The sequence below is a fragment of the Fusarium solani genome, assembly GCF_023522795.1.
Source record: "Fusarium solani strain SB1 chromosome Unknown bctg00000008, whole genome shotgun sequence".
Lineage (NCBI taxonomy): Eukaryota > Fungi > Ascomycota > Sordariomycetes > Hypocreales > Nectriaceae > Fusarium > Fusarium solani.
Genome location: NW_027072148.1, coordinates 2,121,629 through 2,134,367, shown reverse-complemented (window position 1 = coordinate 2,134,367; position 12,739 = coordinate 2,121,629). Strand labels below are relative to the sequence as shown.

The 12,739-nt window shown below is 54.0% G+C and overlaps 6 protein-coding genes across 6 annotated transcripts; 2 read left to right on the top strand and 4 right to left on the bottom strand.

Annotated features, from left to right (window-relative positions):
* Positions 1-259: 259 nt before the first annotated feature.
* MRS44_012720 (uncharacterized protein) lies at positions 260-1,865 on the top strand (the record flags this gene model as incomplete). Its single annotated transcript, XM_065618889.1, has 4 exons — positions 260-289; positions 345-546; positions 779-827; positions 884-1,865. 4 exons carry the CDS (start codon positions 260-262, stop codon positions 1,863-1,865), a joined length of 1,263 nt encoding a protein of 420 aa, XP_065474961.1.
* Positions 1,866-2,238: 373 nt separating this feature from the next.
* MRS44_012719 (uncharacterized protein) lies at positions 2,239-3,358 on the bottom strand (the record flags this gene model as incomplete). The annotated part of the gene is made up of 2 exons (XM_046269380.2): positions 2,239-3,031; positions 3,087-3,358. The coding sequence occupies 2 exons, from the start codon at positions 3,356-3,358 to the stop codon at positions 2,239-2,241; spliced, it is 1,065 nt and encodes a 354-aa protein (XP_046132817.2).
* Positions 3,359-3,623: 265 nt separating this feature from the next.
* On the top strand, positions 3,624-4,613 carry MRS44_012718 (uncharacterized protein; the record flags this gene model as incomplete). Its single annotated transcript, XM_046272714.2, has 2 exons — positions 3,624-3,839; positions 3,894-4,613. 2 exons carry the CDS (start codon positions 3,624-3,626, stop codon positions 4,611-4,613), a joined length of 936 nt encoding a protein of 311 aa, XP_046132818.1.
* A 162-nt stretch (positions 4,614-4,775) lies between these two features.
* On the bottom strand, positions 4,776-6,940 carry MRS44_012717 (uncharacterized protein; the record flags this gene model as incomplete). The annotated part of the gene is made up of 2 exons (XM_065618888.1): positions 4,776-6,464; positions 6,527-6,940. The coding sequence occupies 2 exons, from the start codon at positions 6,938-6,940 to the stop codon at positions 4,776-4,778; spliced, it is 2,103 nt and encodes a 700-aa protein (XP_065474960.1).
* Positions 6,941-7,935: 995 nt separating this feature from the next.
* Positions 7,936-10,595, bottom strand: MRS44_012716 (uncharacterized protein; the record flags this gene model as incomplete). The annotated part of the gene is made up of 5 exons (XM_065618887.1): positions 7,936-8,926; positions 8,983-9,075; positions 9,290-9,742; positions 9,802-10,004; positions 10,053-10,595. The coding sequence occupies 5 exons, from the start codon at positions 10,593-10,595 to the stop codon at positions 7,936-7,938; spliced, it is 2,283 nt and encodes a 760-aa protein (XP_065474959.1).
* Positions 10,596-10,901: 306 nt separating this feature from the next.
* MRS44_012715 (uncharacterized protein) lies at positions 10,902-12,257 on the bottom strand (the record flags this gene model as incomplete). The annotated part of the gene is made up of 1 exon (XM_046276059.2): positions 10,902-12,257. One exon carries the CDS (start codon positions 12,255-12,257, stop codon positions 10,902-10,904), a length of 1,356 nt encoding a protein of 451 aa, XP_046132821.2.
* Positions 12,258-12,739: the final 482 nt, after the last annotated feature.

Below are 12,739 nucleotides of genomic sequence, written 5' to 3'. Positions count from 1 at the left end.
GTGCAACGGCCTCATCCGCCCAATCACGTGGAGAACTCTGCCACATGTTCTCAATACCAGCCACCTCCCCCTCACCGCCCGCAGCACCAGCCACAAATACCTCGTCGTTGCTCGGGCAGTAACACTAGCGCGGGGCATGCAATTTGACACACTTCTCCCGCCTTCAAAAAATTTCCCCCTCCTCAACCTTACTTTCTCTTCTTCCTCCTCATCCTCCTCGTCAACTTGTTCACAGCTGCAAGCTCAGCAAGCATCCAAGATGGCTTTCGGAACTCTCTTCACCCGCGAGGTACATCTTCTCGGCTCTTGAAAGACAATAGCTTCGCGATGTCGTTACTGACAAGTTTTGGGTTCTCCAGAACAACGCTCGCTCTACCGCCATCCGCGCTGTGGCGAAGGCCAACGACATCGAGCTCAACATTGTTGAGGCCGAGAAGGGCAACCCTACCGTTGAGCACCTCAAGGCCAACGGCCTGGGCAAGATCCCCGCCTTTGTCGGCGAGGATGGCTTCGCTCTCTCCGAGTGCATCGCCATCGCCATCTACAGTACGTGAAGCTAGTGATGGAGCATGACACCACTTTTCATTTCATTTTTCTCAGCTACCCCTCCTCCCCCTTGCGAATGATGACCTAGCCTTATTATACAGTTATCCCTATCTGAGATTTCTTCCTCAGAAGACATTGTGTGGATACCGTCTAACTTCTGACTTGCAACCCCATTTCTTGCTGCCTGTTGCTGCCAATTGTGTGTCGGGAGCTTTGCTAACCCCGCCAATAGTCACCTCTCAGAACGAGAAGACCACTCTTCTCGGCAAGACCAAGCAGGAGTAAGTTGATGACACGCACACATGAGCTTGTAGTTCATGTCGCTGACCATCTTCAGCTATGCCTCCATCCTGAAGTGGCTGTCCTTCTTCAACTCTGAGGTCCTTCCCCGTCTCGGTGCCTGGATCGAGCCCCTCAAGGGTGTTGTTCCTTACAACAAGAAGAACGTCGATGAGGCCTCCAAGGCCGCCCTCAAGGCCTTTGACGTCGTTGAGGACCACCTCATCCGCAACACCTACCTTGTTGGCGAGCGCATCACCCTCGCTGATCTTTTCGCCGCCAGCATCACCCTCCGTGGCTTCCAGTTCTTCTTTGACAAGACCTACCGCGAGGAGCACCCCGCTCTGACCCGCTGGTTCGAGACTGTCCGCAGCCAGCCCATCTTCTCCGAGGTTGCTGAGCAGGTCGAGTTCCTCGAGACCCCCGCCCTGACCAACACTCCTCCCAAGAAGCCTGAGCAGCCCAAGAAGGAGGCCGCTCCCAAGAAGGAGAAGGAGGCTCCCGCTCCTGCTGCCGCCCCCGCCGCTGAGGACGCTCCCGCTCCCCCCAAGCCCAAGCACCCTCTTGAGCTTCTCGGCAAGCCCTCTTTCCCCCTCGATGAGTGGAAGCGCCAGTACTCCAACATCAAGAACCACGACGAGGCCATGAAGTACTTCTGGGAGAACTTCAACTTCGAGGAGTGGTCCATCTGGAAGGTTGACTACAAGTACAACGATGAGCTCACCCTCACCTTCATGTCCAACAACCTGATTGGCGGCTTCAACAACCGTCTCGAGGGTTCCCGCAAGTACATCTTCGGATGCGCTGCCGTCTACGGCGAGAACAACGACTCCGTCATCCAGGGTGCCTTTGTCGTCCGAGGCCAGGAGTACCTCCCCGCCTTCGATGTCGCTCCCGACTACGAGAGCTACGAGTTCACCAAGCTCGACCCCACCAAGCCCGAGGACCGACAGTTCGTCGAGGATGCCTGGGGCTGGGAGAAGGGCATCAAGGTCGGTGACAAGGAGTACGCCCTTGCTGACGGCAAGGTCTTCAAGTAAAAAAAATCAAATCAAAAGGAAAAAAAGGGAAAGGGATGATGATAATGGCTTACGGATAACCAAATGGGTTGGGATGGGGAAATGATTTATGATGATTGTATGCCTCATGAAGGCCTCCGGGCCGGCAGCTTGTTGGACGTAATGCCCGGACAAACAAACAAAATGGTGTCTTGAAGAAGACGACGGACAATATACCAGAGCGTTGCTGCAACTACCATGCGCCTGCCTGCCTGCCTGCCTGATCTGACCCGACGTGATCTGACTATTCTGAGTAAAGTGTTTGTATGTCTATTTGGAAAGAGGAGCGAAGCCTCGGGGTATCTTTAACGAAGCAAAGCCAAACAATGCAAGTCTAGTCCTGGCTACCATCTACTCAGTCAGCTTTGGCTGAGGCCTTTTCTTTGGCTTTGGACTTGGCCGGAGCTTGTTCTAGAGTATAGGCTGGGTTGAGTTTAAAGGGCGATTGACGGACGAATCGACTAATGTCGGCCTCGTGGGCGAGGTTGTTCAGGTAGTCGTGAACCTGAGGTAGGACATTGGGCATCTCGGTGGACAGACCAGAGAACTCGGGGATCTGGAGAAGATTGAAGGGCTCGCTCCGGGCTTTTTCGAGCGAGTCGTCGACGAGAATGGTGTTTGTCTGATCCCACTTGCCACCAGTCTGAACCGCAGGGTGAGCGCCCATGATGCGGGGGTCGGACCACACGCTGGTGAGGCGCTTGTAGACCTGGACTTTGGCGTCGTAGTCGGCCTGGCAGAGACCAAAGGTGTCGCGGCCCCAGACGAGGAGGCATCGCTCGCGCTGCTCCGGGGTGAGAAGCTGATCAACCATCTTGCTCACGTTGTCGGGGCGGGCCGAGGACCAGATGGCCACGTGGAAGGTGTCGAGGCAGTAGGAGAGGAATGCTTTCGCGTGAGGGCGCTCGACGAAGTGGAAGGGGCGGCGCTTGTTGGGGCGGTGGAGGAGGGTGCCGTTGAGGTCCATGACGATGAGGATGCGGCGCGGCTGGGGGAGGCGATGGGGTTCGAGATGGGCTTGAGCCATGTATTGAGGTGTTGGGTTTGGGACACCACCGGATTCATTGCTAGGGGCCTTTGGAGGCGAGGAGGCACGGTTTTGTCTGGCGTCTGCGGAATTGGCTTCATCTCTGGGGCCGGAGGGAGTTCTGAAGAGGAGAGAGTTAGCTAGGTAGGTTTATGATGGTGTTGAGGACGGCATACTTGGACCGACGGTTTCGTATTCTCGGAATAACGTAGGGCTTCTTCTTTGGCGCTGCGTCTACTAATTGCGCAGCGAGTGTGAGGCCAGGTATCGCGACGGGCGCAGGCGCCGTAGAAGTAGTATATCCCGTCATTGTCTTGGACGGGAGCAGGCCAGAGACATAATGCGACGAGGAAGAGTAAGACTGCGAGTGTCTAACGATGCGCGAGGTGTAGGCGCCGAGCGAGCGACGGATACTCAAAGATGCTGCTGTCGAAAGCTTGTGTGACATTAGGAGGAGGAGAAGCGAAGATGGTATTTACAAGATGCGATCTCAATTGGCGCGCAACCGTTTTCTTTTCTCTAGCGCGGGGCAGATCAGATTAAAAAAACCCCTTGGTACCTAGATCAAAGGTTGAGGATATTCACGTATCGGGGAGGTTGGATGCTAAGATAAGCGTATCGTGGGGCTTATCGGTCGAAAAATAAAAAAAGTTACAGCAGCCAACCACCATCATTTTACCTATACATAGGTACTATTCATATACGACGACAACATGGCTTTCAAGCGCAAGTCGACAGCGCTGGGGTTGGAGAGGAGGGTGCGTCCGAGAAGGGAGGATCAGTGGGAGGAGGATCCGGAGAGCCAGGGTTCTTCGAGTGAGGATGATGATGAGGTTGAGGAGGAGGGTATTCGAGGTCAACACGACGACGAGGATGATGAAGATGAGCAAGGCTCAGACTCGGAAGAAGGATCAGAAGATGAATCCGAAGTATGTAACTCCTATCCATGTTTCTCTGTATATCATCGCTAACCACATCCTTAGCCCGAAGAACAAGCCCCCAAAGTCGACCTCTCCTCAATCTCCTTCGGCGCCCTTGCAAAAGCCCAAGCCTCCCTCCCATCCTCATCCCGCCGCTCGAAATCCTCCAAGCAAACGACCGAATCCTCACGCACAGAAACAACCCCCGCCCCCCGAAAACCGACCAGATCAAAGGACGACCCCAAGCCCAAGCGATCCTCCAAGCACGCGCCCCAGGAGCAGACCTCCAAGAAGCCCGTCTCGCGCCGTCGCGAGATCATTCCCGATACGAGACGGCAGTATCGCGATCCGCGGTTTGATCCTCTTGTAGGAAAGGTGGATGAGGAAAAGGCCAGCAGGGCCTATGCATTCCTGGACGAGTACCGCGAAAAGGAAATGTCCGATCTCCGCGCACAGATCAAGAAGACCAAAGACACCAACACAAAAGAAGATCTAAAGCGACAGCTCCAAGCGATGGAATCTCGGAAGAAGGCCCGCAAGCGCAAGGAGGAGGAGGAAAACCTCCTAAAGGAGCACAGGAAGAAGGAGAAGGAGCTCGTGGCGCAGGGAAAGACGCCCTTCTACCTCAAGAGGAGCGAGCAGAAGAAGCAGCTCCTGGTGAAGCGGTACGAGGGTATGAGCAAGGGGCAGGTCGACAGGGCTATCGAGAGGAAGAGGAAGAAGGTTGCGGGCAAGGAGAAGAAGGAGTTGGATTGGCTTCAGGGGGCGAGGGAGCGTGGTTAATGTGTGTGTCTTGGGAGATTGTTCATTCAGTATATACCCTCATGAAAAAAAAGGTTACATCTACTCATACCCATCGGATCTATTTTATATATCCCCAAATCGTTAGAGAATGGTCTAGTAGTGTTACAAGACTATGTTACATGATACATTACAACAGCTCTATCAAGCCTCGAGATAACCCCCCTTGGCGAGGGCCTCCTCAAACATCTCTCTGCACCGCACCTTGCTGCCCAGTCTCGCGCAGAGCAAGAATGCGCCGCTTAGCTTGCGGTGCAGACTGTAAGTCTCCTCAGGCGGGGGCGCTAGTCGCTCGTGAAGCATGACGGGGATGAGGGCCTTGACACGTTCCGTGATGGTCTGATCCTTGAAGTCGTACACCTCAGGGGCGCTGGCCAGGAATGGCTCTGCCAGGGTGAGGACTGACTTTGTGTGAGCCTCCACCATGGTCCGGCTCTCGAGACCCGTCAGGTAGCCTAGCTTTTCCGACAGGTCCTTGACGGCCGCCTTGTCGGAGCGAGATGCCGCGGCGAGGAGTTGGACGTACTGAGTCACAAACTCCTCAGGGTACTCTCGCGAGGCACCAAAGTCGAGCAGCTCAAGCTTCTCGAGGTCAGCATTGTAGAGGAAGTTTGTCCAGTTGGGGTCCGTCTGCATGAAACGGAACTCAGTAATCTCACGGAGGCATAGGCGAAGGATCTGGGTTCCGATCCAGTCTCGCTGCTCCTGTGTAAACGACGTGATGCGTGTCACACCGATGCCGTCCATAAAGTCCATAGTGAGGACCTGCTTGCCTGAGGCCTCAGGGTAGACTGAAGGTACAAGGAACACATCCTGCTCAGAGCTGAGGAGCTCCTGGTAGCGCTGGGCGCACTTAGCCTCGCGTTCATAGTCGCACTCCCAACCAAGCTCGAGACGAGCGTTGTCAATGGTCTTGTTAAGGTACAGGCCCTTGGGCAGGAGCTTGGTGGCCGTGAGGAGGATGCTCAGGTTGTCAAGGTCCGAGTTGATAGAGTCAGCGACACCAGGGAACTGAATCTTGACGGCGACTCGGTTGCCGTTCTTGAGGACCGCCTTGTGCACCTGACCGATGGACGCCGCAGCGATGGGCTTCTCCTCAAACTCGCTAAACAGGTCTCGCCACTCAGCACCGAGGTTGGCAGCGAGAACGCGGTCACGCTGCCAGGCGGGCATGTAATCAGCGCGGTCCTGAACACGCTGCAGCACCTCCTGGATAGGAGCCGGGAGCATCTTTGTGTCCTGGAAGCTCATCATCTGACCGAGCTTCAAAGCGGCACCACGCATGCGCGAGAGCTTCGCGACGAGGCGCTCCATGTTCTTGCCGCTGAGCAGGATGGATCCTTCGCCTCCGCCGCCAAAGGCTCGGCTGACGCCTTCGGTCATGGCTCCTCCAAGCATGCCAGCTGCGAGACCGCCATAGTTCCAGATTCGGCTGATGCGGGAGGATGGAACCTTGGACTCTCGAAGAGAATATGCGGGAGTTTGGGGTGGTACAGGTTCGCCGACAATCTCCTTTGCAGCTTGGACAACCTCCTCATCAATCTTCTCGTCAACCTTTTCGTTAACCTTCTCGTCAATCTTCTCGGGCTCAGGTTTTGAGGGAGCCTCTGGCTGAGGCGTGGTCGGTTCCTCCGCAGGAGTAGCCAATTCCTCCACAGGCTTAGTTACCGGTTGGACCGGTGCCTCCTCAATCTTGACCTCAGGCTCTCGAGGCTTCTCAGGAGCTGGCTTGAAGCTCTGCTCAGGCTGTACTGGAGGCGGCAGGGGCCAATTCCGTAGAGGATGCTCCTTCGCAGGTCCTCCAGCTCCAGGACGCGGTGGGGAGCTCCCGGTCTGCCTTTTTTCTTCAATTGATCCAATATCATGGACCCTCTTGTGGTGTGAAAGATATTGACGTCGATTCCCGGTGGTAGATCGAGTTCCTCCTGTGTTGGCTTGGGAGCTGCTTGTTGTGGCGGATTCGGCCTGAAACTGGGAATAGCACCATCAAAAGGCGTCTTTTCTGTCCTTGTAGCCTCCGTCTTGACCTCCTGTGTCTGCACTCGATCCTTCGACGTCTCGACTATCGGTTCCGTAGCTTGCGCAGTCGGCGCAGCTTGCTCGTAGACGACCTCATCGCTCTCCTCCGTAGCAGCCGTCCTCTCATAAGCTCCCCTCTGTGCAGCTCTATTCCTCAGCGCCGCAGCAACACTCGACGTCCGACTATAATTCTCGAGCTGCCGACCCCGGAGGGCGACATGCTTTGCAGCGACGCCTCGGGAGGCATTGAGCACCGCTGCGAGGTCGATGGCGAAGTCGACGAACCTCATGAGGGCTTATGCGGCCTCTCGTGACCGGGCGCGCATCGATCGACGGGTTTTCGAGTTTTGTCTGGCGTGCTGGCGTTGGCTGCCAGCTGTTAGAGGTGGGATTGCTGGGTTGAGGTTATTGGGGAAAAAAGTCCATGATCTAATCGATGGGTCATGCAACTAAGGGGGTTGCGAGATGGGTGGACACGATGATGAGCGGAAGCAAATTGACACATTTAGAGACGATAATAATTGTTTATGGACTGAATTGAATGCATTAATCTGTTCATGTGATGCAATTGAAACTCTAGTTGTGGCATTTCTACCGCAGTTATGACATAGTTGTGTCTGTAGATCGTCGCTCTCACAGCTCCCATGACCACCTGCAGCATTACGAATGTGTAAAAACTTGAAAGTGATTAGCAGATAGAGAGGAATTGAAGCTGTTGGGTAAAAGTCTGTAATACTTGGTAAAAAAAGTAGTCCGAATTGGCAAAACAATAAAGATGTCAGAAGATATATGGCAGAATCGAACCTGGTATAAGATGTCTGGAACTCTATTTCTCAAATTTCATCTTTTTTTTTAACCAGGCCTGCCACCGTCCGCCCGGGACAGTAGGGAAAGGGTGAAACTCCCTTATATTACTTTGATGGCTCTGGTTGTGGTTGCTGGGGCTTTCGTCGAGGTGGAAAGGCTATCACTGTTGGGGTGTTGAGCATACACAGCCTCCAACAAGGCGAGATGCAGCCTCACCTGGAGTCAAAAGAATCCCGTTAAGCTTGGGACAAGCCCGTTGTGGTCGTACTTACCTCGTATCCCTTATTCGTCTTACCTATTGGCAGGGCATGGGTGTATTGATACAGATATGATCCGCGAGCTCTTTCTGATGATAAGCGTGTCCCTTTACATGGATTTGAGAACCAGTATCTTTCTGTGATGCAAGTCCAAAGCTGCAAATCATTGATTACTCGCACGTAAATTCGTACACGTGCAACCTCGACCCAAGCCACCGCATTTACTTCTTGGTGAAAAAGTTAGTTATCTTCAAGTTCTTCTTCTTCTCACCACCCAAGTCGACAATGTCAGTATCCGACACCTTCCGTTTCATCCTAGCGACGGGCTGTGGCGCCGCCGGCGGATGTATTGTCCGCTCTAGGCCGAGGAATAGTGAGTAATCAGGGCCGAGTAGTTGTTCAAGATGACTCTTTTCCATCTTCCTCAGTAGGTTGTAGGCAGTCTCCTGCCGACTAACCCAGGCCTCATGGTTCTCGACATGCTGCGGAGACGGCGCCTTGGTCATGAGCGTGCAAGGGCTGTCCCCCGGCAGTGCCTCGCGCTTGCAGTCGATGCCTGCTGACTTGATCTCGTCTTTTAGGTGCTCTCGTTCTGTCCTGGCTATAGGAAGAGTACCGACGCTTTGTGATGAGTCGGCAAGGAACTCGTTTAGTTGCGTGCAGTAGACGCAGCCACAACTTACGCTGCCTCGCGCCTGGCTTTCAGTATCGACAGGCTCGGGGCCGACCAAGTTGTCGAGGAGAGATTTGACCAAGGCAGAGCACAACTGTTGGTAACAGGGCGTGTCGAGGGGTATCTTATTTTTGATGAGTTTGCCAGGGACTTCGCAAAGCAAGGGCATCCACAATGTCGCGAACTCGGTGGCTCGAAACCGTGGAGCATCCGCGACGATTTTGGAAGCGAATAGAGACACGAGGTCATCCGACTTGGTGCTTCTCTTGATGAGGCAGACGAGAAAGTTGGTAATCCTCACATTTTTGACCTTGTATTCAAGCTGATCTTGGTTGACGGCTTTTGACTTTTCGCCAGATATTTGGCCAGACAACTGGGCGAAATCTGCCGTTTCAATGAGCCAACGGGACGTTTCCTTGAATAGATGCGAGTATTTCCTCCCGGGCAGCCCCTCCTTGACGATCAGGTTCCTCAATTGGTCCAAGAACCTGAGATGGAACGGGAGTGGGTTGGACATGCCCCTGGACTTGGGCAAGGCGCTGTGTCAACGGTTAGCACTGTGATCTAAGGCAACATGGTCCTTGGGAGGACGTACGTCTCCTTCAGGAAGGCGACCGGATCACTGAAATATAGTGAAAGATCAGCAATGAGCGATCCCGCTTCTTGGCCAAGGTTAGCTGACCCCATGCTGTCCAGGCAAGAGCGGATCATTGCTCGAGCCCAGTCGAGCATTCGTTTTGGTGTTTAGACCTCACCAGCCAAGTCTCTTGAGGGGAGAGGTGCTAATTGGGTTATGAACTTGAACTGGTCGGTCGGACGTCCGCACAATGAGATGGCGAGTGATACCTTAGCACAAGTCAGTAAGCGGATTGTCTGAGTAGTAGTCTTCGATAGAGATATACCATTGCCGAATGTTCATGAATCGCTCAAGGACCTTGTCAGGGCTAGCCACTACCCAGCCTCGCAGCCATTTAAAGAAGGATAGTGGTAATGTGCTCTGGTGGTGCATAGCAGCCGCTCTGAAATACTGACACTCTCCAAACTGAACAAAGGCCTTGAGGCAGAGCGCCAAAGTTTCGCCAAATATTGCTTCCATAAATTCTGGCAGTCTGGAGAGATGCAGCAAGGTATCGAGCACACACCTTGAGGCTCCGGGGCGCATGAACGACCTGGAAAAGAAGGCTATGAGTGGCTCAAGGGTGCCGGGCGGTATCTCGCCATCACACTTTAGGAATGAGGCCAATACGTCATGGGGAACCAGGGCGATGAACTGAGTCTCGGGGGTTAGTGACATCGAGCCATCCGAAGGGGAGAGGAAGGCACTATACCGACACACGTCTTTGTCTTTCAAACCCCTATTGATCATGTGTTAGCACCTGTGGCAATATGAATATGACCCGGCAGACCAACCCACTTGCCCTTGACCTCGCCGAAACTGTCCGGGTCAAGAATGTGCTTCTCATCAAATGTGAGATCTCGCGCCACCATGCGATCATCAAGCGCCATACTCGAACAGCATGTCTCCACCCTCATGTTTGGATGGTAGACTGATGATGACAGTGCCGAACACGCCTTTCCTCTTCTCGATGCTGCACCCGCCATAGTCACCAGTGGTAGCTTGGGGGAAATCATGTATGGAGGGCATACTCAGTGTGTGTCTCGTACGTGGCGCCCTTTTCGTATATGACCATCTTCTCGACCTCGACCTGGACTGGGGGCTGCCAAACATTCGGCGGGTTGACGACGCGGAATACGTGATGCAGGAATACTGGCCACCCCAAAGCCGAATTGGTTTCGACCCAGCTCCCATATCTTCCCAGCAGAAGCGTCAGTGGTGGTACCGCCTCCGTGGTCATGCGGCGCCGGGGGATGCGCTTTTGCGATCAATTGGCGGGCCTGCGATTTTTTGAGAGGCATATCGACCAAACCGACGTCGGGGACATGTATGGAGACTTGGTATTCAGGATCGAGCTTGTAATTGGATGCGAATTGCTCTGAGGTCCGGGTGTTGAGCAGAGAGGCGCCAATCAGCTCCTCGTCGGTGAAAACGTGGCTGTCGTCACTGCCGTCACTATTGTCATCGCTAAGCGTCTCGTCGACGAGCTCGTCGACCGTCTTGATCTTCGTCTTCACCATGGTTGGTATTATGTTGAATGGGAGAGGATCAAGTTGACGCGTTATCGTCGCGATTGGCGCGCCTGTCGCCATGTCGAGTGAACTTAGAGTGGATGGTGGGGGTACCCCTGAAACTGCTAAAGACGGCTCATCCCGTTGTTGGTTAACAAAAATAGTGGTTTCAAAGTGGTTTCAAATCCACGCTGTATTAATAACGCCCATGCTCCTTGCTTATGTATGCCAACGACAAGGAAAACCGTAGGTATCTAAACTGCTCGTGGTTGCCGCAAAGCTCTTTCAAAAAGAATCTCAAGACTCAATGCTTACATTCGGGGTTATCTCAACCTGTTGACCCACCCTTTTCCTAATCTGGCCCCCTCGTCAAGCTCGGTTCATCTATCATGGGTTTGGCCTGGGCTTTGAGCTGGCTCTGCTCACTGACCTTAGTAGCGAGCCCCTGGGAGTCATAGGCTTAGACTGTCCGAATGAGCTTCCAGAGGAGCCTCGCCCAGGTGTTCCAATCTTGCTCCAAAGCCTCTGAGCCGCAGGAGTAAGGCTTCCAGTGACCCTCGGGCTGCTCGGAAACTTGGGCACGGGTGTCTTATCGACTTTGCCCGTGAGGCCATTCCGCGAAGATTCCTTTTTCGATTGCGATATTCGATCCACCATCCGCTCGTGAAGGCTCTCTCTTTTGCGTTGCTCCTGTAACCGAAAGGGGTTGGGGCTCGCATCACCTGGGCCGAGATTGATGATGGGAACAGTTGGAACAGGCTCCGGCTCATCGTCCTCATCGTCAACAAAGGCGTATCCGTTAACCCGTGGTGTTTCTCCACCACCCACAGCGCTCGAGTCCTGGTCTCCTACACGAGGCTTGCCTGCAATGGCATCCCGTATTGACGACATGGTGGGGGATGGTGGCCGCTGCGGAATTCGAGGTTGGGGCATTCTCGTGTTCTCGTATGAGATAGACTTGGGCGCCATCCTGGAGGCTTCTTCAGCTTTTTGAGAGACAGTAACAACTCCATCTTCCACTCCCTCAGGTCCAAACATCAAGTTGTTCCTGGGCTTCGCATCCCAGGTGTCTGGTCGTGCTGGGCGGTCGTCCCTGTCCTTGATGGCCAATCGATCCCGCTTGAAACCGTCATCTGTGAGGCTTCGCGTTTGACTCAATCTGTCCTCGACTTCTTTCTGCTTGATCATCTGTTTTGAAGGAAGCTTGTTGCCGCGCCAGAGCCAGGCATACTTTTCGGCACGTTTCTGATTCTGTTTGTCGACGAGCTTATAGAAGCTCTCGTTGTCCTCACTGGTGTAAGTTTCTTGAAATTTGGACAGGCTCATGCTGGTGTTTAGTCGTGGCCGTGGTCCCATAGTAGTTGAGGCGACCGAGGCAGGTGTGTCTCCACCATATGCTGAAGGTGTCCGATCTCCAGGGAGGGTCGATCTTGACTGCGATGGTAGAGGCGTATTTCGGCGCCCAGGAGTCATGACATGCTGCAGTCTTCGACCAGCGCTCGAGATCCAGGCAGCATCCTTGGAATCCAGAGCATCCAGATACTCTTGCTGAGTTTCAGTTTCCAACAGTCCAGGAAAGAAGTCGCGGGCGATGATTTGTGAAAGTGTTTCTGTGTAAGTGTCCTCGTCAAGAACCTGCTTGGGGCGCTTGATTTTCTTTGCTGGAGGAGGCGGAGGCATCAAGTCTGTGTCTGTCCTCTTGCGCACTAGGGCGCTCGAGGTCCCCGAGGCTGATGGATCCATGATGATGGTAAGGCAAGCGCCTGATGCGCCGATGAAACAGCTCCTTTACTTCGATGTGAGTCTATCGTTGATGCCAGTTGAATAAAAGCATCTCGTTTGAGAGGATGCCGATGGTTGAGTTGTGAATTGTGAGTTGATGTTCAAGGCAGGCAAGCCTCATGGCAACCTTGTCGAACAAGCACGGATATTAGTGGGGCCGTGTTAGATCCGCTTTGATGCGTATGCAATTATCCAACCTCCGATCCTGGCCGGCACTGTTCTGCGTGGCGATTGATAACGGAGCACCCGGTCCCCCAGTTTCTGGCGTCTGCTCACGCTAGGTCTTACTGGTTCAGGCAGATCGAGAGTCACTGGCTTGCAGGGGGTTACAGGGCCATCAGCTGCCTACCGCGGCCCTCAAGCCCTGTAACCCTGTCCGGGAAGCCGTTTTTGCCCACCACCGATGACGCCGGTAAACGGGGCCTAGAAGCTTCCCCCACCAA